Source organism: Mustelus asterias (assembly GCF_964213995.1).
Source record: "Mustelus asterias chromosome X unlocalized genomic scaffold, sMusAst1.hap1.1 SUPER_X_unloc_5, whole genome shotgun sequence".
In the NCBI taxonomy this organism is placed as follows: domain Eukaryota; kingdom Metazoa; phylum Chordata; class Chondrichthyes; order Carcharhiniformes; family Triakidae; genus Mustelus; species Mustelus asterias.
The window spans coordinates 38,477-62,730 of NW_027595350.1; the positions used below are offsets into that span (position 1 = coordinate 38,477).

Sequence of the window (24,254 nt, forward strand, 5' to 3'; positions counted from 1 at the left end):
GGATGGAAAATTTTTGGATTGGAGGCAGGTTGCTCGCGGAGTGCCGCAGGGATCAGTGCTTGGTCCTCTGCTCTTTGTGATTTTTATTAATGACTTAGAGGAGGGGGCTGAAGGGTGGATCAGTAAATTTGCTGATGACACCAAGATTGGTGGAGTAGTGGATGAGGTGGAGGGCTGTTGTAGGCTGCAAAGAGACATAGATAGGATGCAAAGCTGGGCTGAAAAATGGCAAATGGAGTTTAACCCTGATAAATGTGAGGTGATTCATTTTGGTAGGACTAATTTAAATGTGGATTACAGGGTCAAAGGTAGGGTTCTGAAGACTGTGGAGGAACAGAGAGATCTTGGGGTCCATATCCACAGATCTCTAAAGGTTGCCACTCAAGTGGATAGAGCTGTGAAGAAGGCCTCTCGTGTGTTAGCTTTTATTAACAGGGGGTTGGAGTTTAAGAGCCGTGGGGTTATGCTGCAACTGTACAGGACCTTGGTGAGACCACATTTGGAATATTGTGTGCAGTTCTGGTCACCTCACAAAAAGAAGGATGTGGAAGCACTGGAAAGAGTGCAGAGGAGATTTACCAGGATGCTGCCTGGTTTGAAGGGTAGGTCTTATGAGGAAAGGTTGAGGGAGCTAGGGCTGTTCTCTCTGGAGCGGAGGAGGCTGAGGGGAGACTTAATAGAGGTTTATAAAATGATGAAGGGGATAGATAGAGTGAACGTTCAAAGACTATTTCCTCGGGTGGATGGAGCTATTACAAGGGGGCATACTATAGGATTCGTGGTGGGAGATACAGGAAGGATATCAGAGGTAGGTTCTTTACGCAGAGAGTGGTTGGGGTGTGGAATGACTGCCTGCAGTGATAGTGGAGTCAGACACTTTAGGAACATTTAAGTGGTTATTGGATAGGCACATGGAGCACACCAGGATGATAGGGAGTGGGATAGCTTGATCTTGGTTTCAGATAAAGCTCGGCACAACATCGTAGGCTGAAGGGCCTGTTCTGTGCTGTACTGTTCTATGTTCTATGTTCTATATCTGACGACGTGCTGTATCTGTCCTGGGAGTGTTTGATGGGGGACAGTGTAGAGGGAGCATTGCTCTGTATCTAACCCCGTGCTGTACCTGTCCTGGGAGTGTTTGATGGGGGACAATGTAGAGGGAGCTTTCCTCTGTATCTAACCCTGTGCTGTACCTGTCCTGGGAGTGTTTGATGGGGACAGTGTAGAGGGAGCTTTACTCTGCTTCTAACCCCGTGCTGTACCTGTCCTGGGAGTGTTTGATGGGGGACAGTGTAGAGGGAGCTTTCCTCTGTATCTAACCCCGTGTTCTCCATGGGAGTGTTCGATGGCGACAGTGTAGAGGGAGCTTTCCTCTGCTTCTAACCCCGTGCTATACCTGTCCTGGGAGTGTTTGATGGGGACAGTGTAGAGGGCGCTTTACTCTGTATCTAATCCCGTGCTGTCCCTGGGAGTGTTTGATGGTAAGCGTTCTCCAAGGCGGCCTTCCCGACACATGACAGCTGAGCAGAGACTGATAGCCAAGTTCCGCACACATGAGGACGGCCTCAACTGGGATCTTGTGTTCATGTCACACTATCAGCCTATCCTTATGAGGATAGGCTGAGGGAGCTCGGTCTTTTCTCTTTGGAGAGACATAGGATGAGAGGAGACCCAATAGAGGTACATAAGATGTTGAGAGGCATAGATTGGGTGGACTCTCAGAGGCTTTTTCCCAGGGTGGAAATGGCTGCTACGAGAGGACACAGGTTTAAGGTGCTGGGGGATAGGTACAGGGGAAATATTAGGGGGAAGTTTTTCACACAGAGGGTGGTGGGCGAGTGGAATCGGCTGCCGTCAGTGGTGGTGGAGGCGAACTCAATAGGGTCTTTTAAGAGACTCCTGGATGAGTACATGGGACTTAATAGGATGGAGGGTTATAGGTAGGCCGAGAAGGTAGGGATATGTTCGGCACAACTTGTGGGGCCGAAGGGCCTGTTTGTGCTGTAGTTTTTCTATGTTTCTATGTTTCCAGCTGTAACCCCCACGACTTGCCTGGATTTGCAAAATTTCACGAACTGTCCTGTCTGCAGACAATACACATCTCTTTAACCTGTGCTTAGCGCTGTCTCCACTCACATTGTCTGTACCTTTAAGACTTGATTACCTGGAAAGACTCACATTCCAATCATTATTCTGTAAATTGAGTTTGTGTCTTTATATGCCCTGTTTGTGAATAGAACTCCCACTCACCTGACGAAGGGGCAGCGCTCCGAAAGCTAGTGGCTTTTGCTACCAAATAAACCTGTTGGACTTTAACCTGGTGTTGTCAGACTTCTTTCTGTGTTTGATGGGGACAGTGTCAAGGGCGCTTTATACTATCTAACCCCGTGCTGTACCTGTCCTGGGAGTGTTTGATGGGGGACAGTGTAGAGGGAGCATTACTCTGTATCTAACTCTGTGATGTCCATGTCCTGGGAGTGTTTGATGGGGGACAGTGTAGAGGGAGCTTTACTCTGTATCTAACCCCGTGCTGTACCTGTCCTGGGAGTGTTTGATGGGGACAGTGTCGAGGGAGCTTTACTCTGTATCTAACCCCGTGCTGTACCTGTCCTGGGAGTGTTTGATGTGCACAGTGTAGAGGGAGCTTTACTCTGTATCTAACCCCATGCTGTACCTGTCCTGAGAGTGTTTGATGGGGACAGTGTAGAGGGAGCTTTACTCTGTATGCAATCCTGAGCTGTACCTGTCCTGAGAGTGTTTGATGGGGACAGTGTAGAGGGACCTTTACTCTGTATCTAACCCCATGCTGTACCTGTCCTGGGAGTGTTTGATGGGGGACAGTGTAGAGGGAGCTTTCCTCTGTATCTAACCCCGTGCTGTACCTGTCCTGGGAGTGTTTGATGGGGGCAGTGTAGAGGGAGCTTTACTCTGTATCTAACCCCGTGCTGTACCTGTCCTGGGAGTGTTTGATGGGGACAGTGGAGAGGGAGCTTTACTCTGTATCTAACCCCGTGCTGTATCTGTCCTGGGAGTGTTTGATGGGGGACAGTGGAGAGGGAGCTTTACTCTGTATCTAACCCCGTGCTGTCCCTGTCCTGGGAGTGTTTGATGGGCACAGTGTGGAGGGAGCTTTACTCTGTATCTAACCCCGTGCTGTACCTGTCCTGGGAGTGTTTGATGGGGACAGTGTAGAGGGTGCTTTACTCTGTATCTGACCCCGTGCTGTACCTGTCCTGGGAGTGTTTGATGGGGACAGTGTAGAGGGAGCTTTACTCTGTATCTAACCCCGTGCTGTACCTGTCCTGGGAGTGTTTGATGGGGGACAGTGTAGAGGGAGCTTTACTCTGTATCTAACCCCGTGCTGTACCTGTCCTGGGAGTGTTTGATGGGAGACAGTGTAGAGGGAGCTTTACTCTGTATCTAAGGCAAGGGATGAGATTGCAGAGCCTTTGGCTTTGATCTTTGGGTCCTCGTTGTCCACGGGGATGGTGCCAGAGGACTGGAGAATGGCGAATGTTGTTCCTCTGTTTAAGAAAGGGAATAGAAATGACCCTGGTAATTATAGACCGGTTAGTCTTACTTCGGTGGTTGGTAAATTGATGGTAAAGGTCCTTAGAGATGGGATTTACGACCATTTAGAAAGATGCGGATTAATCCGGGATAGTCAGCACGGATTCGTGAAGGGCAAGTTGTGCCTCACAAATTTGATAGAATTTTTTGAGGAGGTAACTAAGTGTGTTGATGAAGGTAGGGCAGTTGATGTCATATACATGGATTTTAGTAAGGCGTTTGATAAGGTCCCCCATGGTCGGCTTATGATGAAAGTGAGGAGGTGTGGGATAGAGGGAAAGTTGGCCGATTGAAGAGGTAACTGGCTGTCTGTTCGAAGACAGAGGGTGGTGGTCGATGGAAAATTTTCGGATTAGAGGCAGGTTGCTGGCGGAGTGCCGCAGGGATCAGTGCTTGGTCCTCTGCTCTTTGTGATTTTTATTAATGACTTAGAGGAGGGGGCTGAAGGGTGGATCAGTAAATTTGCTGATGACACCAAGATTGGTGGAGTAGTGGATGAGGTGGAGGGCTGTTGTAGGCTGCAAAGAGACATAGATAGGATGCAAAGCTGGGCTGAAAAATGGCAAATGGAGCTTAACCCTGAAAAATGTGATGTGATTCATTTTGGTAGGACTAATTTAAATGTGGATTACAGGGTCAAAGGTAGGGTTCTGAAGACTGTGGAGGAACAGAGAGACCTTGGGGTCCATATCCACAGATCTCTAAAGGTTGCCACTCAAGTGGATAGAGCTGTGAAGAAGGCCTCTAGTGTGTTAGCTTTTATGAACAGGGGGTTGGAGTTTAAGAGCCGTGGGGTTATGCTGCAACTGTACAGGACCTTGGTGAGACCACATTTGGAATATTGTGTGCAGTTCTGGTCACCTCACTATAAGAAGGATGTGGAAGCACTGGAAAGAGTGCAGAGGAGATTTACCAGGATGCTGCCTGGTTTGAAGGGTAGGTCTTATGAGGAAAGGTTGAGGGAGCTAGGGCTGTTCTCTCTGGAGCGGAGGAGGCTGAGGGGAGACTTAATAGAGGTTTATAAAATGATGAAGGGGATAGATAGAGTGAACGTTCAAAGACTATTTCCTCGGGTGGATGGAGCTATTACAAGGGGGCATAACTATAGGATTCGTGGTGGGAGATACAGGAAGGATATCAGAGGTAGGTTCTTTACGCAGAGAGTGGTTGGGGTGTGGAATGACTGCCTGCAGTGATAGTGGAGTCAGACACTTTAGGAACATTTAAGCGGTTATTGGATAGGCACATGGAGCACACCAGGATGATAGGGAGTGGGATAGCTTGATCTTGGTTTCAGATAAAGCTCGGCACAACATCGTAGGCTGAAGGGCCTGTTCTGTGCTGTACTGTTCTATGTTCTATGTTCTATATCTGACGACGTGCTGTATCTGCCCTGGGAGTGTTTGATGGGGACAGTGTAGAGGGAGCTTTACTCTGCTTCTAACCCCATGCTGTACCTGTCCTGGGAGTGTTTGATGGGGGACAGTGTAGAGGGAGCTTTCCTCTGTATCTAACCCCGTGTTCTCCATGGGAGTGTTCGATGGCGACAGTGTAGAGGGAGCTTTCCTCTGCTTCTAACCCCGTGCTATACCTGTCCTGGGAGTGTTTGATGGGGACAGTGTAGAGGGCGCTTTACTCTGTATCTAATCCCGTGCTGTCCCTGGGAGTGTTTGATGGTAAGCGTTCTCCAAGGCGGCCTTCCTGACACATGACAGCTGAGCAGAGACTGATAGCCAAGTTCCGCACACATGAGGACGGCCTCAACTGGGATCTTGTGTTCATGTCACACTATCAGCCTATCCTTATGAGGATAGGCTGAGGGAGCTCGGTCTTTTCTCTTTGGAGAGACATAGGATGAGAGGAGACCCAATAGAGGTACATAAGATGTTGAGAGGCATAGATTGGGTGGACTCTCAGAGGCTTTTTCCCAGGGTGGAAATGGCTGCTACGAGAGGACACAGGTTTAAGGTGCTGGGGGATAGGTACAGGGGAAATATTAGGGGGAAGTTTTTCACACAGAGGGTAGTGGGCGAGTGGAATCGGCTGCCGTCAGTGGTGGTGGAGGCGAACTCAATAGGGTCTTTTAAGAGACTCCTGGATGAGTACATGGGACTTAATAGGATGGAGGGTTATAGGTAGGCCGAGAAGGTAGGGATATGTTCGGCACAACTTGTGGGGCCGAAGGGCCTGTTTGTGCTGTAGTTTTTCTATGTTTCTATGTTTCCAGCTGTAACCCCCACGACTTGCCTGGATTTGCAAAATTTCACGAACTGTCCTGTCTGCAGACAATACACATCTCTTTAACCTGTGCTTAGCGCTGTCTCCACTCACATTGTCTGTACCTTTAAGACTTGATTACCTGTAAAGACTCACATTCCAATCATTATTCTGTAAATTGAGTCTGTGTCTTTATGTGCCCTGTTTGTGAATAGAACTCCCACTCACCTGACGAAGGGGCAGCGCTCCGAAAGCTAGTGGCTTTTGCTACCAAATAAACCTGTTGAACTTTAACCTGGTGTTGTCAGACTTCTTTCTGTGTTTGATGGGGACAGTGTCAAGGGCGCTTTATACTATCTAACCCCGTGCTGTACCTGTCCTGGGAGTGTTTGATGGGGGACAGTGTAGAGGGAGCTTTACTCTGTATCTAACCCCGTGCTGTACCTGTCCTGGGAGTGTTTGATGGGGACAGTGTAGAGGGAGCTTTACTCTGTATCTAACCCCGTGCTGTACCTGTCCTGGGAGTGTTTGATGTGCACAGTGTAGAGGGAGCTTTACTCTGTATCTAACCCCGTGCTGTACCTGTCCTGGGAGTGTTTGATGTGCACAGTGTAGAGGGAGCTTTACTCTGTATCTAACCCCGTGCTGTACCTGTCCTGGGAGTGTTTGATGGGGACAGTGTAGAGGGAGCTTTACTCTGTATCTAACCCCGTGCTGTACCTGTCCTGGGAGTGTTTGATGGGGACAGTGTAGAGGGAGCTTTACTCTGTATCTAACCCCGTGCTGTACCTGTCCTGGGAGTGTTTGATGGGGGACATTGTAGAGGGAGCTTTACTCTGTATCTAACCCCGTGCTGTACCTGTCCTGGGAGTGTTTGATGGGGGACGGTGTAGAAGGAGCTTTCCTCTGTATCTAACCGCGTGCTGTACCTGTCCTGGGAGTGTTTGATGGGGGATAGTGTAGAGGGAGCTTTACTCTGTATCTAACCCCGTGCTGTCCCTGTCCTGGGAGTGTTTGATGGGGACAGTGTAGAGGAAGCTTTACTCTGTATCTAACCCCGTGCTGTCCCTGTCCTGGGAGTGTTTGATGGGGACAGTGTCGAGGGAGCTTTACTCTGTATCTAACCCCGTGCTGTACCTGTCCTGGGAGTGTTTGATGGGAGACAGTGTAGAGGGAGCTTTACTCTGTATCTAACCCCGTGCTGTACCTGTCCTGGGAGTGTTTGATGGGGACAGTGTAGAGGGAGCTTTACTCTGTATCTAACCCCATGCTGTACCTGTCCTGGGAGTATTTGATGGGGGACAGTGTAGAGGGAGCTTTACTCTGTATCTGACCCCGTGGTGTACCTGTCCTGGGAGTGTTTGATGGGGGACAGTGTAGAGGGAGCTTTACTCTGTATCTAACCCCATTCTGTACCTGTCCTGGGAGTGTTTGATGGGGGACAGTGTAGGGGGAGCTTTACTCTGTATCTAACCCCATGCTGTACCTGTCCTGGGAGTGTTTGATGGGGACAGTGTCGAGGGAGCTTTACTCTGTATCTAACCCCGTGCTGTACCTGTCCTGGGAGTGTTTGATGGGGACAGTATAGAGGGAGCTTTACTCTGTATCTAACCCCGTGCTGTACCTGTCCTGGGAGTGTTTGATGGGGGACAGTGTAGAGGGAGCTTTACTCTGTATCTAACCCCGTGCTGTACCTGTCCTGGGAGTGTTTGATGGGAGACAGTGTAGAGGGAGCTTTACTCTGTATCTAACCCCATGCTGTACCTGTCCTGGGAGTGTTTGATGTTGACAGTGTAGAGGGAGCTTTACTCTGTATCTAACCCCGTGCTGTACCTGTCCTGGGAGTGTTTGATGGGGGACAGTGTAGAGGGAGCTTTTCTCTGTATCTAACCCCGTGCTGTACCTGTCCTGGGAGTGTTTGATGGGGGAGAGTGTCGAGGGAGCTTTACTCTGTATCTGACCCCCAAATGGAGAAGCAATGAGAGCAGCATGTGGTAAGTGTGCACTTAAGATGACTTATCAGATCAGTGCAGTTGTGATTTGCTTTTTTGTTTTGCAAGTTATGTACGTTATCATTTCAGAACTTAGAACCAGAGAATAGTGCAGCAGAAGGCCATTCGGCCCATCAAGTCTGCACTGACCTTCTACTTATTTTACACTTGTGTTTTAATCCTCTTTAGGTAAAGTCAAGTGAACTGATTTCTCTAGTAACTAAAGGGACTGAGTGTTGCTGAGGTCTGGTACCATGTGATCTGGTACTCTTCCAGTGTGGGTTTCCTCCGGGTGCTCTGGTTTCCTCCCACAGTCCAAATATGTGTTGGTTAGGTGGATTGGCCATGATAAATTGCCCCTTAGTGTCAGAGGGATCTGGGTGGGATTGTTGTCGATGCTCATCTCAAGCTTGCACCAGAGTGTACTGCATCGGCAATGATGCCACAGAGTGTTCAATTATTGAATAGATTTATGGTCAAGGAAGAAGCTGGCATCAGTGTGTCTTTAACACAGATTTATTCACAAAACTCAGTCTCAGTGCAGACTACTTTTCCCTTCCATTCAACCCCCCTCCCACTACAGATGGAAACTGATTCTTATAGATGTGGCCTAACCTTTCCCCAGCTCGTATCAGCTGCTCTTAATCGCAACTAGAGCATGCACTCAATTGTTGCAACATTACCAGGCAGATCTGTTCTGCAAACATGCTTGTCGCATCCATTGTTGGTTTGACTCAATTAAACTTGATCATTTTGTTTTTAGGCGACGCTTTGATTTCCAGAACCCTTCCCGCATGGACCGCAATGTGGAAATGTTTATGACTATCGAAAAGACACTCGTTCAGGTGAAGTGAATATTGCGAGAAGTAGAATCGATCATCTGCATGAAGTGAATTGTACATGTATGGCTTGTCTCTTCAAATAATTTTGAAACAATGTTCTGTCTTTTGCAGAACAACTGTTTGTCTCGACCGAACATCTACCTCAACTCCGATATTGAGCCCAAGTTGCTGAGTAAACTAAAAGACATAATTAAAAGGCACCAGGTAAGATTGTGTTTGTTTAGTAACGGCTGTGTCGGGATTAGCCTGGTTGGAATGTTGCAGCACAAGCCTTCAAGCTCAGTATTTGCAGGATAACACTAACTTTCCTAGCTTCATCCACATTATAAAATGGTAACACCCATTACTAATTATAAGTGGGCATGTGCCTCCTTTGTATTTCAACGGTAAATATTTTAGAAATCATAAAATCCCTACAGTGCAGAAGGAGGCCATTCGGCCCATCAAGCCTGCACCAACAACAATCCCACCCAGGCCCTTTCCCCATCACCCCACGTATTTACCCTGCTAATCCCCTGACACTTCGGGGCAATTTAGCATGGTCATTCCACCTAACATACACATCTTTGGACACGAAGGGGCAATTTACCATGGCCAATCCACCTAACCTACACATCTTTGGACTGTGGAAGGAAATCAGAGCACCCAGATGAAAACCCGCACAGACAAGGGGAGAATGTGCAAACACCACACATACAGTGACCCGAGGCTGGAATCTGGCGCTGTGAGGCAGCAAACTGACCACTGTGCCACCGTGCTGCTCTTAGAGCACCTATTTATAACGTGGCCCCATTAGGTTTTTCTGCTTTTAGCTTACTTGTCCTATGTTACTTAGTCACATCTTGCACTGCATCCTGTCTTGTTGGAAATGCTCCATATTGATTAGCCAAGCAGAATAGATGCTTTGAAGGCCCCTTTCCCATTCAAGCACAAACGTTTGCCTTATCCCAGCTTATTTCAGTATAATTAAAGTCCCTCATTATTGCAAGTCTCATTCTATCGCACCGTTGATCTCTTCCCCACTATTCAGTGATGTTCAGTGCATCCCCAATGTGGTAATGGATCCTTCCTTTCTCAGTCCAATCCAGACAGGCTTCCCATGAACCTCGCTATCAAGAATTCATATTTAAATTTCTAGTATGTGAAAAAGAGAAAAGCATCAGAAGGTTTATAAAACTGGAGGTTTTTTCCATTTGCCCTCACCTCATTTGGTGACACCAGTATTCACTACCTGCTCACAGTTGTCCCAAGTTAGCGGTGGTGATGATGGTGGGCCTCTTTCGAGCCTCCACCAGGAAATTCCAGAATGTTGAGGCAGCAACGGTTCAGGAACAGAGATATCGGTGAGATATTTGTTTTATTGAAGGAATCTGGTGGAGATTGGGAAGACTCAAGGTGACAGTAATGTTATCAGAGTCATACACTAGTATTGAAAAGTCTGAGGGATGGCTAAAGCTGTTAGTTCTCCTGGATGACCTCACCTGATTGCTCTTTCCTTCTTCCAATAACGGGCCTTGCTTTGGGTCAGCCCATCACCCTGATAATCACAAGTCAGAATCCTGGTTGGAATCTTTTCTTCAACCATTCCATTGAAGGAACAGTGTGCTGTCTTTATCAACATGTGTCGAGCCACATTTCACTGCAGGGAGATTTTGCTCTCTCTGTGCACCAGTGTTCTGTTTATTAACCCACATATTATCTATTGGTAAATAAAAGCAAAATACTGCTGGAAATCTGAAATAAAAACGGAACATGTTGGATAAACACAGCAGCAGGTCTGGCAACGTCTGTGGAGAGAAAAACACAGTTAATGATTCGAGTCTAAATGACCCTTCTACAGTTGTGTAGACAGGTCATTTCTGTACTCCTACAGTTATGTCGAAGGATCATTTAGACCCAAAGTATTATCTCTGTTGTGCTGCCAGGCCTGCTGAGTTGATCCAGCATTTTCTGGTTGAATTACCTGTTGGTGTCTGTCTTTCTGTATGTTAATTATGTAAGTGCTTTCTAACAGGGTACTGTTACGGAGGACAAGTCAAATGCTTCACATGTTGTTTACCCTATTCCTGGCAGTACTGAAGACGGTGAGTTTCATGGTTGTCCATTTTTTTAGTCCTATGCATTGTCTCAGCTGAGCGATTTGATTTTGTGATTCTAAGACTGATCGCACTTTAGCTTTTAGTTTTTACGTCAGTGAGTTTGCTGTTGGTTTCAGTTTGGAGCTGTGTTTTGGAGTCATAGAGTCAGAGAGGTTTACAGCATGGAAACAGGCCCTTCGGCCCAACTTGTCCATGCCGCCCTTTTTTTTAAAAAACCCTTAAGCTAATCCCAATTGCCTTCATTTGGCCCATATCCCTCCATACCCATCGTATCCATGTAACGATCTAAATGCTTTTTAATAGACAAAATTGTACCCGCCTCTCCTACTACCTCTGGCCGCTCGTCCCAGACACTCACCACCCTCTGTGAAAAAATTGCCCCTCTGGACACTTTTGTATCTCCCCTCTCACCTTAAACCTATGTCCTCTAGTTTTAGACTCTTTGGGAAAAGATATTGACTATCTACCTTGTCTATGCCCCTCATTATTTTATAGACCTCTATAAGGTCACCCCTCAGCCTCCTACGCTCCAGAGAAAAAAGTCCCCGTCTTTCCAGTTTCTCCTTATAACTCAATCCATCAAGTCCCGGTAGCATCCTAGTAAATCTTTTCTGCACTCTTTCTAGTTTAATAATATCCTTTCTATAATAGGGTGACCAGAATTGCACACAGTATTCCAAGTGTGGCCTTACCAATGTCTTGTACAACTTCAACAAGACATTCCAACTCCTGTATTCAATGTTCTGACCGATGAAACCAAGCTCTTGTCTTGATTCGCCTGAATGTAGGATTTCCGGTGACCTTGAAATGAATCTGTTTCCAAGACAGTGAACATTTTCCCACTCAAAGGCATGATGTATCCAAGGGAAATTGTTTCACGCTAGCAATTGTCGGAATGAGTAAGATTGCGGAGCATTGTTGGTGAAAGGTACAGGCCTCATGCTGACTAATTCTTCCTCTGTTTATAATGCAACCTTTAGTTCTCTTATATTTCAAGCAGACATCATTGGAAACGTTCTCGTTCTGTTGCAATCTGGTGTGTGATATGTGGAGTCTGGTAACTGGAGATTTTTCCAACAGACTTTGTTTGAAAAATAGACCTGGAGTTGGTTTTGAATCCTCCCGTGACCAGTCAGTCATGAATCACAAAAATAGAAACATGTGTATATGTGAGGAGGAAATACTGGGTAGACAATTGAGCCAACATAAAATGTGAGATTTAAAGTTTGTTGTGGCCAGCCGAGAGTTATGGTGAAGCCAGCTTGCATTGGGACTGCATGGCTCTGATAATTCTATTGAGTGAGACCAGCAGTCAGGATGGAATTGAGAAAATGTCCATAATGTAGAGCAAAGGTTTGCCAAAGAGGGGATGAAGTGGAGTTCAAAATCAGAGTATTAGGAGATTCCATAGTCAATGGATTACAGAGGCGCGTCTGTAGTTGCTGATGAGAGTATGGTCATATGGTGGTTATGTCATTGAACAAACAACCCAGAGGTGGTGAGTTCAAATCCTTCTGTGGCAAGTTGAATTCATTAAATCTGATGTTTTGTGGTTGACACCAGAAAAAAATAACCATGAAACATAGAAACTAGAAGCAGGAATAGGCCATTCGGCCCTTCAAGCCTGCTTCGCCATTCGGTAAACCCCAAAAGCTATATCTAATTTCTTCTTGAAATCAGACAATGTTTTGGCCTCAACTATTTTCTGTGGTAATTAATTCTACAGATTTACCACACTCTGGGTGAAGAAATTGCTCCTCACCTCAGTTTGAAAAGGTTTATCCTCAACTTATGACCCCTTGTTCTGGATTCCCCACCATCAGGACCCTGCTGAATTATTGTAAAAACCCAAATGGTTGATTCACATTCCTGGAAGACAGTCAGCCACCCTGACCCGACCTGGTCTATCTGCGATTCTTATTGGTACAGTGTCAGGCGTGGCTCAGTTAGTAGCATTGTTGCCTCATTAGTCTGAAGATTGTGGGTTCAAGTCCCACTCCAGAATTAAAGTGAAAGCTGACACTCAGTGCAGGACTGGGGATGTGCTACTCTGTCTCTGAGGCACTAAATTGAAGCCCTGTCTCCCCTCCCGGGTGGATGTTAAAGACCCCATGGCACTGTTTCAAAGAGCAGCAGGGGAACTCTCCTACAAGCTTGGCCAGTACTTATCTCTCAATCAAAATCACAAAGAACAGATTATCTTGTCATCATCTCATTGCTATTTGTGGGAGCTTGCTGTGCGCAGATTGGCAGCTGAGTTCCATCAGTGATGACACTTAAAAAAAACTTAGTTGGCTGTAAAATGCTTTGGGAGGTTCTCTGGTTGTGTCAATTAATATGTTTTAGTTTAGAATAGAACTTTTAGTTTTAGGGATTAAAATGTTAACTAGATAAATGGGGCATCTGTTTAAGAAATTGGTGGGCATCTCAAATTAATGCACTTTAAACAAGCTTGAAGTTCATTACAACAAAAAGCCAACCTCTGTATATCCTGCAAGGTCAGACATTGAAGCGTGAAACTTGAAAAGTGAATGACCCATCTCTGGGCATTGTAATGGAGCCAGAAAGTCTACGCTTATTTCAATAAAAAATTAAATTACATACGGAGTTCCCAAATCAAAAGAAGGTAAAACCAGGTGGTAACGAAGAGAGTTCCTTCATTCAGCAATTCTGTAGGAAGAGGTCGGAAAGCACCATTCGCAATATAAAATATTTGTGTGGGTTAGAATCAAAGAGTTGTGTTGAAGGTAAACTCATTTATTTACATTTTTATATGAGACTATCCCAAAGCATCCCACATTTTCATAAAGTGACGGGCTATGGGGGGAGAAGGTTCTTTTGTGTAGCAAATTGAGAGAATGTCTTTATTGGTGCTGGTCGTGGAGTGAACTGAGCGGAAGTCAGGCTGTCGGATGAAAGGTGGGTTATGTCACTCAGCAGAGAAGACTTCAGAGATGATCCTTGCAGCAGTCGCTGAGACCTGCTCTGAATGGTGGGGATTGTGATGATCTGTTTGTCCGCTGTGTCAAAGCCCACTCTACCAGAAGTATAACGTTGTGAAAGGTACAGCAGGCTCTAACGATTCCGAACAGCAATATGGAGAGTGCTGCAATATCCAGCCTGACCTGTCCATGCACTGGAAGTCTGCTTTTAACACACCAGTGGCTTCCTCAATGATCAACATCACTGTAACATGCAAACACATGAACTAGGAGCAGGAGTAGGCCACTTGGCCCCTCCAGCCTGCTTCACTATTCAATAAGATCATGGCTGATCTGATTGTAACCTCAACCCCACCTTCCCCTGATAACCTTTCACCCCCTTGTTAATCAAGAATCTATCTACCTCCGCCTTAAAAATATTCAAAGACTCTGCCTTCACCACTTTTGAGGAAGAGAGTTCCAGAGACTCACCACCCTTGGAGAAAAACATTTCTTCTCATCTCTGTTTTAAATGGGTGCCCCCTTATATTTAAACAATGACCCCTAGTTCTAGATTCTCCAGCAAGAGGAAACATCCTCTCCACATCCACCCTCAGTACCCCTCAGGATCTTGTGTTTCAATCGAGTCGCCTCTTATCCTTCTAAACTCCAGTAGATACAAATCTAGCCTGTCCAACCTTTCCTCATAAGACAACCCACCCATTAGCCTGGCAAGCCTTCCCTGAACTGCTTCTATAACGCACTTAGATCTTTCCTTAAGTAATGAGACCAATACTGTCCACAATACTCCAGATATAGAGTATGCCCTGTATAACTGAAACATAACCTCTCTACTTTTGTCATCAATTCCCCCCTCAATAAACCATAACATTCAATATGCTTTGCTGGATTTGCTGTTCGTGCACACGAGCTCGCCCATGGGAGGAGGGGATAGGCTTTGTCAGCCAGAGGTCATCTGTTGACATTCTTTTCTGTGGAGCTCAGGGAGAGCTAAAATACGAAGCATGAGCTGCAGGAAGCTTGGGTTGTTGAGAAATGGAAGGCTTTCCTTTTGGCAGGGCTGCGTGGGTGTTCTGTGGGCACTTTTGATGCATTGTGGATGCAATTGATTGGATCCTGGACCTTGAGAAAGTGGGAGACACCATCAGCTGTTTGACCCAACTCACTGCTGCCTTGCTCTCATTCCGAGTGTTCTGGATTGTGCGGCTGCTCAGTATGTTAATGAACTGTGGCCTGATACGTCAATCCCTGTGGCTGCCTAACCTGACCTTGTGTCACAGAAACCAAGGATAGAGATCACCCTCAACCAGAGAGGATACAGTGCGGCCAGATAGCTGAGCCTGAGGATATCTTGTCGCTGGTTTAGATAATTACCCTGCGTGCACAATGTCAGAAAGGTCCACATTCCACAGTCTGTGGAGAGGTGCTATACCTGATCACCTGTATCATGTTTAAATGGTCGCTGACTCTACTGCACCTCATGAGGCTCCATCCCATCCCCTCCAAGGTAATTGTCATAACTTCTAAGGCGACTTGTTGTGGCCTCAAGTTATAACTGGTTTATTACCAAAAATATTACCCTGTCTACATCAACGGGGATGAAGTAGAAAGGGTCGAGAGCTTCAAGTTTCTAGGTGTTCAGATCACCAACAACCTGTCCTGGTCCCTCCATGCCACCGCTATAGTTAAGAAAGCTCAGCAACGCCTCTACTTTCTCAGGAGGTTAACGACGTTCGGCATGTCCGCTACGACTCATCCTTTCTGGTTGTATCACAGCTTGGTATGGCTCCTGCTCTGCCCAACACCGCAAGAAACTACAAAGGGTTGTGAATGAAGACCAGTCCATCACGCAAACCAGCCTCCCATCCGTTGACTCTGTCTACACTTCCCTCTGCCTCGGAAAAGCAGCCAGCACAATCAAGGACCCCACACACCCCGGACATTCTCTCTTCCACCTTCTTCCGTCGGGAAAAAGATACAAAAGTCTGAGGTCATGTACCAACCGACTCAAGGACAGCTTCTTCCCTGCTGCTGTCAGACTTCTGAATGGTCCGACCTTGCATTAAGTTGATCTTTTTCTACACCCCAGCTATGACTGTAACACTACATTCTGCACCCTGTCCTTTCCTTCTCCCCTATGTACTCTATGAATGGTATGCTTTGTCTGCATAGCGTGCAAGAAACAATATTTTTCACTGTGTACTGATATATGTGACAATAATAAATCAAATCAAATCAAAATCTTTCAGGATCATTACTGGAAGATATCTGTCGCTCGAAGACTTTCAAAATCAAATCAAAATGTTGATGTATATATCTGCAAACAAGGATCTGACAGAGCTTCAATACATATCTACTCTCTTTTCCTCCCTGGCTCCAACTGAGGTTCCAACCTGACCCAGGACGTGCGCCCTCGCGCACGATTGGCTCGGCTTCCAACGCTGCCTCTTCATAGGGTCCGGCCTGATCACATGGCCCTTCGGGATCGCCCCTTAAATGGGGCCACGCTACCCATAGTAATGGTGCAAAATAATATCTTAAGGGAAGCTTCCAAAATCCACAGTGACTGCTTGTGTTCCGATAATCTTCCAGTGAGTTGGTGCCATCACTAGCAGATGCAGGTATTTGCAGTCCAAATAAAAGCTCTTTGAAAAATGTTTTGGAGCTGTACGTAGAAAGCGTTAGGTAAACTGTTCAGACTGACAGCTCATCACTGCCATCTTGAGGGCATGTATCTCAGTCTAGCTTATCCAGACTGCATGAACAGTGCAGACCCAGGTCACTTGCAGCTCCATCACAGGTTGACAGACACAAATGAAGTTAATGGGAAGTAGGTGGAAGGCTCAAAAAGTGAAGGGAACTTGGGAAAGATGTTTAAATGGTGCACCACTGGCGAATATTATATCGACCCGATCCTGTTCTTAAGAAGAATTTTTCTGTCATTCACGTATGAGCTGAAAACATTGAAAAAAGTCCACCCTTTGCATTTACCTGAAGAGCTTTGAATGTTAATTTTGTTTTTAATTAGGTCTTAATAACCTCAAATTGGATGAAGAAAGACAGAAGCTCTTCTCTTTATCTCTCTGTTTCGGACTTGTGATCTTGGAGCTAAATATTTCAACAGCTCACATTGTGAAACGTTTTGTGAAAAAGCAATTCTACAGCTTGCTTTCAGATGATTTGGAAAAATTCTAAAAGAAATTCAAAACTCCTTTTCCGCCGTAGGGGTTGCTCTGCTCTTGCAGTTTTGAATTTGCCTGATAAGATCTGATTGATGTGTGATGAGGAATTCTACACACACACGCACACAAAGTCTGCACCATCTTACTGACATTGAGCAAAAGCACGGGGTCAAAATATCAACCTGAAGAATTTTGGGTGAGGCAGGAGTACTTTTTAAAAATAACTCTACAAAGGCTACAGAAACACACATTGATAAGTTTAACAATGTTATTGTAAATATATGTTTCTTTATGTTAAGCTTATTTCTGGGCATGAGAAATTTCAGAATGTGGGGCTGAGTTGGTTGAAGAGCCAGCAGCCAGTGTTAAGGCCAGAGGCAGAAAAATTGAGATTTCATGGCTTAATGAGGTTCCAGAGATAGGGTGGGACAACACCATGAATGCTAGGATTTGATTTGATTTATTATTGTCACATGTATTAGTGTACAGTGAAAAGTATTGTTTCTTGTGCGCTATACAGACAAAGCATACCGTTCATAGAGTACATAGGGGAGAAGGTAAGGAGAGAGAGCAGAATGTAGTGTTACAGATCGGCTTAATATATGGTAAGTCTATTCAAAAGTCTGACGGCAGCAGGGAAGAAGCTGTTCTTGAGTCAGTTGGTACGTGACCTCAGACTTTTGTATCTTTTTCTGGCAGAAGAAGGTGGAAGAGAGAATGTCTGGGGTGCATGGGGTCCTTAATTATGCTGGCTGCTTTGCCGAGGCAGCGGGAAGTGTAGACAGAGTCAATGGATAGGAGGCTGGTTTGTGTGATGGACTGGGCTACATTCGCAATCCTTTGTAGTTTCTTGCGGTCTTGGTCAGAGCAGGAGCCATACCAAGCTGTGATACATCTGGAAAGGATGCTTTCTATGCTGTATCTGTAAAAATTGATGAGAGTTGTAGCGGACATGCCAAATTTCCTTAGCCTCCTGAGAAAGAGGTGTTGGTGGGCTTTCTTAACTATAGCGTCGGCGTGGAGGGGCCAGGACAGGTTGGTGATCTGGACACCTAGAAACTTGAAGCTCTCGACCATTTCCACTTCATTCCTGTTAATGTAGACAGGCAAGCGAATCAAAAGTTATCATTAGTAGATGATAATGTAGAACTCAACATAAACAGATCAGCCATGATCTTATTGAATGGTGGAGCAAGCTCAAGGGGCCGAATGGCCCACTTCTGCTCCTATTTCATATGCTCACATATGATTGGAACCTGAACAATCCTTTCATTACAAGTGCGAGGTGATTCATTTTGGTAGGACAAATTTAAATGTGGATTACAGGGTCAAAGGTAGGGTTCTGAAGATGTGGAGGAACAGAGAGATCTTGGGGTTCATATCCGTAGATCTCTGAAGGTTGCCACTCAAGTGGATAGAGCCGTGAAGAAGGCCTATAGTGTGTTGGCGTTCATTAACAGGGGGTTTGAGTTTAAGAGCCGTGGGGTTATGCTGCAACTGTACAGGACCTTGGTGAGACCACATTTGGAATATTGTGTGCAGTTCTGGTCACCTCACTATAAGAAGGATGTGGAGACACTGGAAAGAGTGCAGAGGAGATTTACCAGGATGCTGCCTGGTTTGGAGGGTAGGTCTTATGAGGAAAGGTTGAGGGAACTTGGGCTTTTCTCTTTGGAGCGGAGGAGGTTGAGAGGAGACTTGATAGAGGTTTATAAGATGATGAGGGGGATAGATAGAGTGAACGTTCAAAGACTATTTCCTCAGGTGAATGGAGTGGTAACTAGGGGGCATAACTATAGGGTTCATGGTGGGAGATATAGGAAGGGTGTCCGAGGTAGGTTTTTTACTCAGAGAGTGGTTGGGGTGTGGAATGGACTGCCTGCAGTGATAGTGGAGTCAGAAACTTTAGGAACATTTAAGAAGCTATTGGATAGGCACATGGAGTACTTCGGGATGATAGGGAGGAAATAGCTTGATCTGGGTTTCAGACAAAGCTCGGCACAACATCGTGGGCCAAAGGGCCTGTTCTGTGCTGTACTGTTCTATGTTTCTATGTTTCTATTTGTGATCCTGATGAAGGAGTTTGCTTTACATTCCTGTGATAAATTCAGAATGCATAAGTTTTATTCTTGACAGTCCTCTATTACATATCTGAGACAATGTTACCCTCTTTACTTTGTGTCTGATAATTGTGGACGTAGCTTGCCTTGTGTTACAAGTCAATCATCATATTTCGGACAGGAAAGTGTAACACCCTCTATTATAGGATTGCACAGTCATTGGGAGTTTGTTGTGCAGTTTATGCAATTAACCGTGCTGATCAGAGCTAACTGATGGCCAAAGCCACGCACCCTTCTACCACAATACTAGCTCAGATAGACCACCTATCTCTTCAGTTGTACACACATAATACAGAAAAGCACGAAATTGGTTTTTTTTTTCAGTAATACATCACCACTAGTTTTTGGACAGGTTAAAAGAAATGTCAATCATAGTCTGTGTGTCTCTAACATGTACCAATTCTCTTCCAGAAGAGTGGGTGCGGCCAATAATGAAGCGGGAGAAGCAGGTCCTCCTACACTGGGGTTATTGTCCTGATAGGTAAGTATCTGGCTTTCAGTCGTGCGATAGATTAAAATGGCCATATATATATCTGCAATGGCAATGGGGAAGGCGCTGGACGAGTGTCACCAAGTCATAATAGCACAGAAGGAGGCCATTCAACACATCAAATCCATGCTGGTTCTCTGTAGAGCAATCCCATTCTCTTGCTCTATCCTCGTAGCCCTGCAAGTTTATTTCTCTTGAGTGTCCATCCTTTTGAGATCATTCACTGCCTCCAATCCCAGCATTTGACAGTGAGTTCCAGGTCTCCCACTCAGTGCGTTTAAAAAAAGAGCTTCCTCATGTTAGGGTCCTGGACCAGAATTCCAAATTACAAGCCAGACGAGATAACAATTTTTTCTATTTTGGCACAATTGTGAGGATAGGATCCACTGACAATTTAGGGATCTTTTATAATAAAACAAACTTTATTTAATAAAACAGTTTAAATATAACTCTAACAAATGAAGCAGCTTACCCATATATAATATAATATATATATAATATATATATATATATATATATTCATATTAATTGCATGTTATCAGCACACTCCCTTCCTCCTGTACCTCCTGTCCAAAATCTTCAATTTCTGTCCCTTGGTCCTCGTGCCATCAGCTAATGGGAAAGTGTGATCCTGCGCAGGTCTGCAATGGCCCAGTGGCATTATCACTAGACTAGTAATCCAGAAACTTAGCTAATGTTCTGGGGACGCTGGTTCGAATCCTGCCACGGCAAATGGTGGAATTTGAATTCAATAAAAAATATCTGGAATGAAGGATCTACTGATGACCATGAAACCATTGTCGATTGGCGGAAAAACCCATCTGGTTCACTAATGTTCTTTAGGGAAGGAGATCTGCCGTCCTTACCCGGTCTGGCCTACATGCAACTCCAGACCCGCAGCAATGTGGTTGACTCAAATGCCCTCAGAGATGGGCAATAAATGCTGGCTGGCCAGGGACACCCATATCCCACGAATGAATTAAAAAAAGACAAACCACCTAACTATTCTACTCCCATTTTCCAGCACTTGGCCCATAACCTTGTACGCCTTGGCATTACAAGTGCACATCTAAATACTTCTTGAATGTTCTGAGGGTCTCTGCCTCTGCCACCCTTTCAGGCAGTGAGTTCCAGACTCTCTGGGTGAAAAAAATTTCATAGAATCCTACAGTGCAGAAGGAAGCCATTTGGCCCATCGAGTCTGTACCGACCACAATCCCACCCAAGCCCTATCCCCGCAACCCCATGCATTTACTCTAGCTCGTCCCCCTGACACTAAGGGGCAATTTAGCATGGCCAATCCACCTAATCTGCGCATCTTTGGACTGTGGGAGGAAACTGGAGCACCTAGAGCAAACCCATGCAGACATGGGGAGAACGTGCAAACTCCACACAGACAGTGACCCAAGCCGGGAATCGAACCCGGGTCCATGGCACTGTGAGGCAGTCGTGCTAACCGCTGTGCCACCGTGCCACCCTGCAGAAGGAGGCCATTTGGCCCATCGAGTCTGTACCGACCACAGTCCCACCCAGGCCCTATTCCCGCAACCCTCATTTACTCTGCTAATCCCCCTGACACTAAGGGCAATTTAGCACGGCCAATCAACCTAACCCGCACATCTTTGGACTGTGGGAGGAAACCGGAGCACCCGGAGGAAACCCACGCAGACACGGGGAGAACGTGCAAACTCCACACAAACAGTGTCCTGAGGCCAGAATTGAACTTGGGACCCTGGTGCTATGAGGTAGCAGTGCTAATGACTGTGCCACCGTGCCGCCCAAAGTCAGTTAGTTTTTCCTCACATCCCCTCTAAACCTCCTGTCCCTTACTTTAAATCTCTGCCCCCTGGTCACTGATCCCTCCACCAATGAGAAAAGTTTCTTCCTGTCTGCTCCATCTATCTCCCTCATAATTTTCTCCATCTCAATCACTCAGTCTCCTCTGCTCCAAGGAAAACAACCACATGTATCTTTGGCAAAGTTGTTTTTATTATTGAGAAATCCAGGTGAGAGGTTCGGGGCCATGATTCGGGGCATCGCCATGATTGAGAAGTGTAGGAAAGAAACCAAGTAGCGATGAGCTGACCTCAAGCTTGGGTTTAGAAGTCAGTCAATTGCAGGAGGAAGGGAAAATTAAGGAAAATGAGGAGTCCCACAGCTTTCAGTCCTGTGAAAGAATAAATTCAAGTCCGAGACATTGTGATGAATCCTGACTTGAACAAGCTGAGGATACAGGGAGGATCTGGAGAGGAAACTTCCAGAAGCACAGTGGTTAGCACCAGGGCGGTACGGTAGCACAGTGGTTAGCACTGCTGCTTCACAGCTCCAGGGTCCCGGGTTCGATTCCCGGCTCGGGTCACTGTCTGTGTGGAGTTTGCACATTCTCCTCGTGTCTGCGTGGGTTTCCTCCGGGTGCTCCGGTTTCCTCCCACAGTCCAAAGATGTGCGGGTTAGGTTGATTGGCCAGGTTAAAAAAATTGCCCCTTAGAGTCCTGGGATGCGTAGGTGAGAGGGATTAGCGGGTAAAATATGTGGGGGTAGGGCCTGGGTGGGATTGTGGTCGGTGCAGACTCGATGGGCCGAATGGCCTCCTTCTGCACTGTAGGGTTTCTATGATGATTTCTATGAGCACTGATCCAAGTACAGTCAGATGCCTTTGAGTGAACATCCTGGTTAAATGGGCTATTTCAGGACCTAGAACCATTAAACTGTTACATGTTTTGTTTAAGTGCCCTGATTTTCACGGCTTCTGGTGGCTATTCGGTAACTTGTAACAATTTTACATTAATGGATTGCTTTGACAGACAATACACAATCTCTCACTGTTCATTGTATTCGGTCTGCAGTTCAACCTGGAAAGGGAGAGCTGGAACTCCTTCCCTTCAGATCATCAACTTGTGGGTCTTTAGATTTGACTTAAAGCAGTGACTTGCAGGAAAGTAAATGGTGGAGATATATTTGTACAGATTGTGGAGTACCATTGTGCATGGACCACCTTATATAATAGGAAAACAAGTGGATGAAGTGGGAAAGAAAGTTCAAGTATTTATGGCAAGCCAAAAACATTCTTAAAAAGAAGACAATGTGGGGCGAAGCTATAGGTGTATTTTAAAGTCAGAATGGGGATCTTAAGAGTCCACATGCTGGGCCATGGGGAGTTAATGAACCCGAGGAGGACTGAGATAATGGAAATCTGTAATGTTGTGTTGGTGATATTACAGGCTGCAGCATTATGGATGAGTTATAATTCATAGAGATGGGGCGTTTGAGACGTCAAGTCTTGAGATGATGGAGTCACAGTTCAGGGTCTCAGTGACAGCGAGGCCAGAGACTGACAGTGTCATGGAGGCAGAAGAAAGTGCTCTTGGTCATGGAGCAGATGTGTGAGGAGAAGCTCAAATTGGGGCTGACCAGTACACCGAGGTTCCGTATCACTCAACTTCGCTTGAGATAGGAGTTGGGTGGAATAAGGGCATGAGGATTACCTATGCTGAAAAGTGAGGGGAGAGAACTGAGGATGGAGCCCTAGAATACATCTGTTGTGACTGTGCAGGCAGAGGGGAAGGCACCATTTGAGGCAGTGTAGTGTTCTGAGTGTGACAGATAGAGAGAGCGAGCACTGTCACAAAGTGTGGTAGGAAACATGGGAGAATAGTGTGACACAAAAACACATCCCTCAACTTTGGAGAGATAGGGAGTTGGAGTTTGCCTGGTACCATGACGATTCCACCGAACCTGCACATCTTTGGATACTAAAGGACAATTTAGCATGGCCAATCCACCGAACCTACACATCTTTGGACATTAAGGGACAATTTAGCATGACCAATCCACCCTCCCTGCACATCTTTGGGCACTAAAGGACAATTTATAGCATAGCCAATCCACCTAACCTTGGCCTGTGGGAGGAAACAAGAGCACCTGGAGGAAACCCATGCAGACACTGGGAGAATGTGCAAACTCCACACGGAAAGTCACCCAAGGCCAGAATTGAACCTGGGTCCCTGATGTTGTGAGGCAACAGTGCTAACCATTTCTGAGGAGGAGATGCTGTGAGTTGGAGATTAATTGGGTGAGGGGGAGTGTTAATTGATGCAGATGTAGCCATATTGGATGGCTATACTTTTGGACTTGAATTTAAGTAACTCTGCAAAATTGATGTGCAAGTTGAATGGGTGAAAATCTGAGGTGATGGTTGACAGTGAAAAAGAGGGACTTGGGAGTTATTTCTGCACTGCCTGAGTGCGGTGGAGGCAAGTTCAATGGAGACACTTGAGGGAGTTGGATTATTATCTGAAGACTGTGCAGGGCCAGGGGGAAAGGCAGGGGAGTGAAACACGAGCTGAATAGCCACCTCCTGTGCTGTAACCATTCTGATTCCATCCTTCCACATTAGTTGTAACAACCACAGAATCAAAACTTTGACACACGAAGCAGACTTCAGATAACGTAAAGCCAAGAAGATACGTTTGTTCATCAATCTCTCCAAATGATTCAATTACCATGGTTATATTGTCCACTTAAGCTCTTTGATCATTTTATGACTATCAGCAGTGACTAATCAACATGCCCCACATCCTTAAGATATGGATGACCCATTCCTCCTGCTTCTCATAGAACATAGAACATAGAAAGCCACAGCACAAACAGGCCCTTCGGCCCACAAGTTGCGCCGATCATATCCCTACCTCTAGGCCTATCTATAGCCCTCAATCCCATTAAATCCCATGTACTCATCCAGAAGTCTCTTAAAAGACCCCAACGAGTTTGCCTCCACCACCACCGACGTCAGCCGATTCCA

General features: G+C 45.9%; 1 protein-coding gene across 6 annotated transcripts in view; it reads left to right on the forward strand.

Moving 5' to 3' along the window:
- smarcc2 (SWI/SNF related BAF chromatin remodeling complex subunit C2) overlaps nucleotides 1–24,254 on the forward strand; it is a 305,878-nt gene that overhangs the window by 38,470 nt on the left and 243,154 nt on the right. For 5 of the 6 annotated variants that reach the window (XM_078208999.1, XM_078209004.1, XM_078209000.1 and 2 more), the window contains exons 4-7: nucleotides 8,542–8,623; nucleotides 8,732–8,824; nucleotides 10,635–10,704; nucleotides 19,375–19,444. In XM_078208999.1, coding sequence (XP_078065125.1) covers nucleotides 8,542–8,623; nucleotides 8,732–8,824; nucleotides 10,635–10,704; nucleotides 19,375–19,444 — 315 coding nt within the window. The remainder of the gene's footprint in view (nucleotides 1–8,541; nucleotides 8,624–8,731; nucleotides 8,825–10,634; nucleotides 10,705–19,374; nucleotides 19,445–24,254) is intronic. The other variant, XM_078209001.1, reaches the window with a different exon arrangement.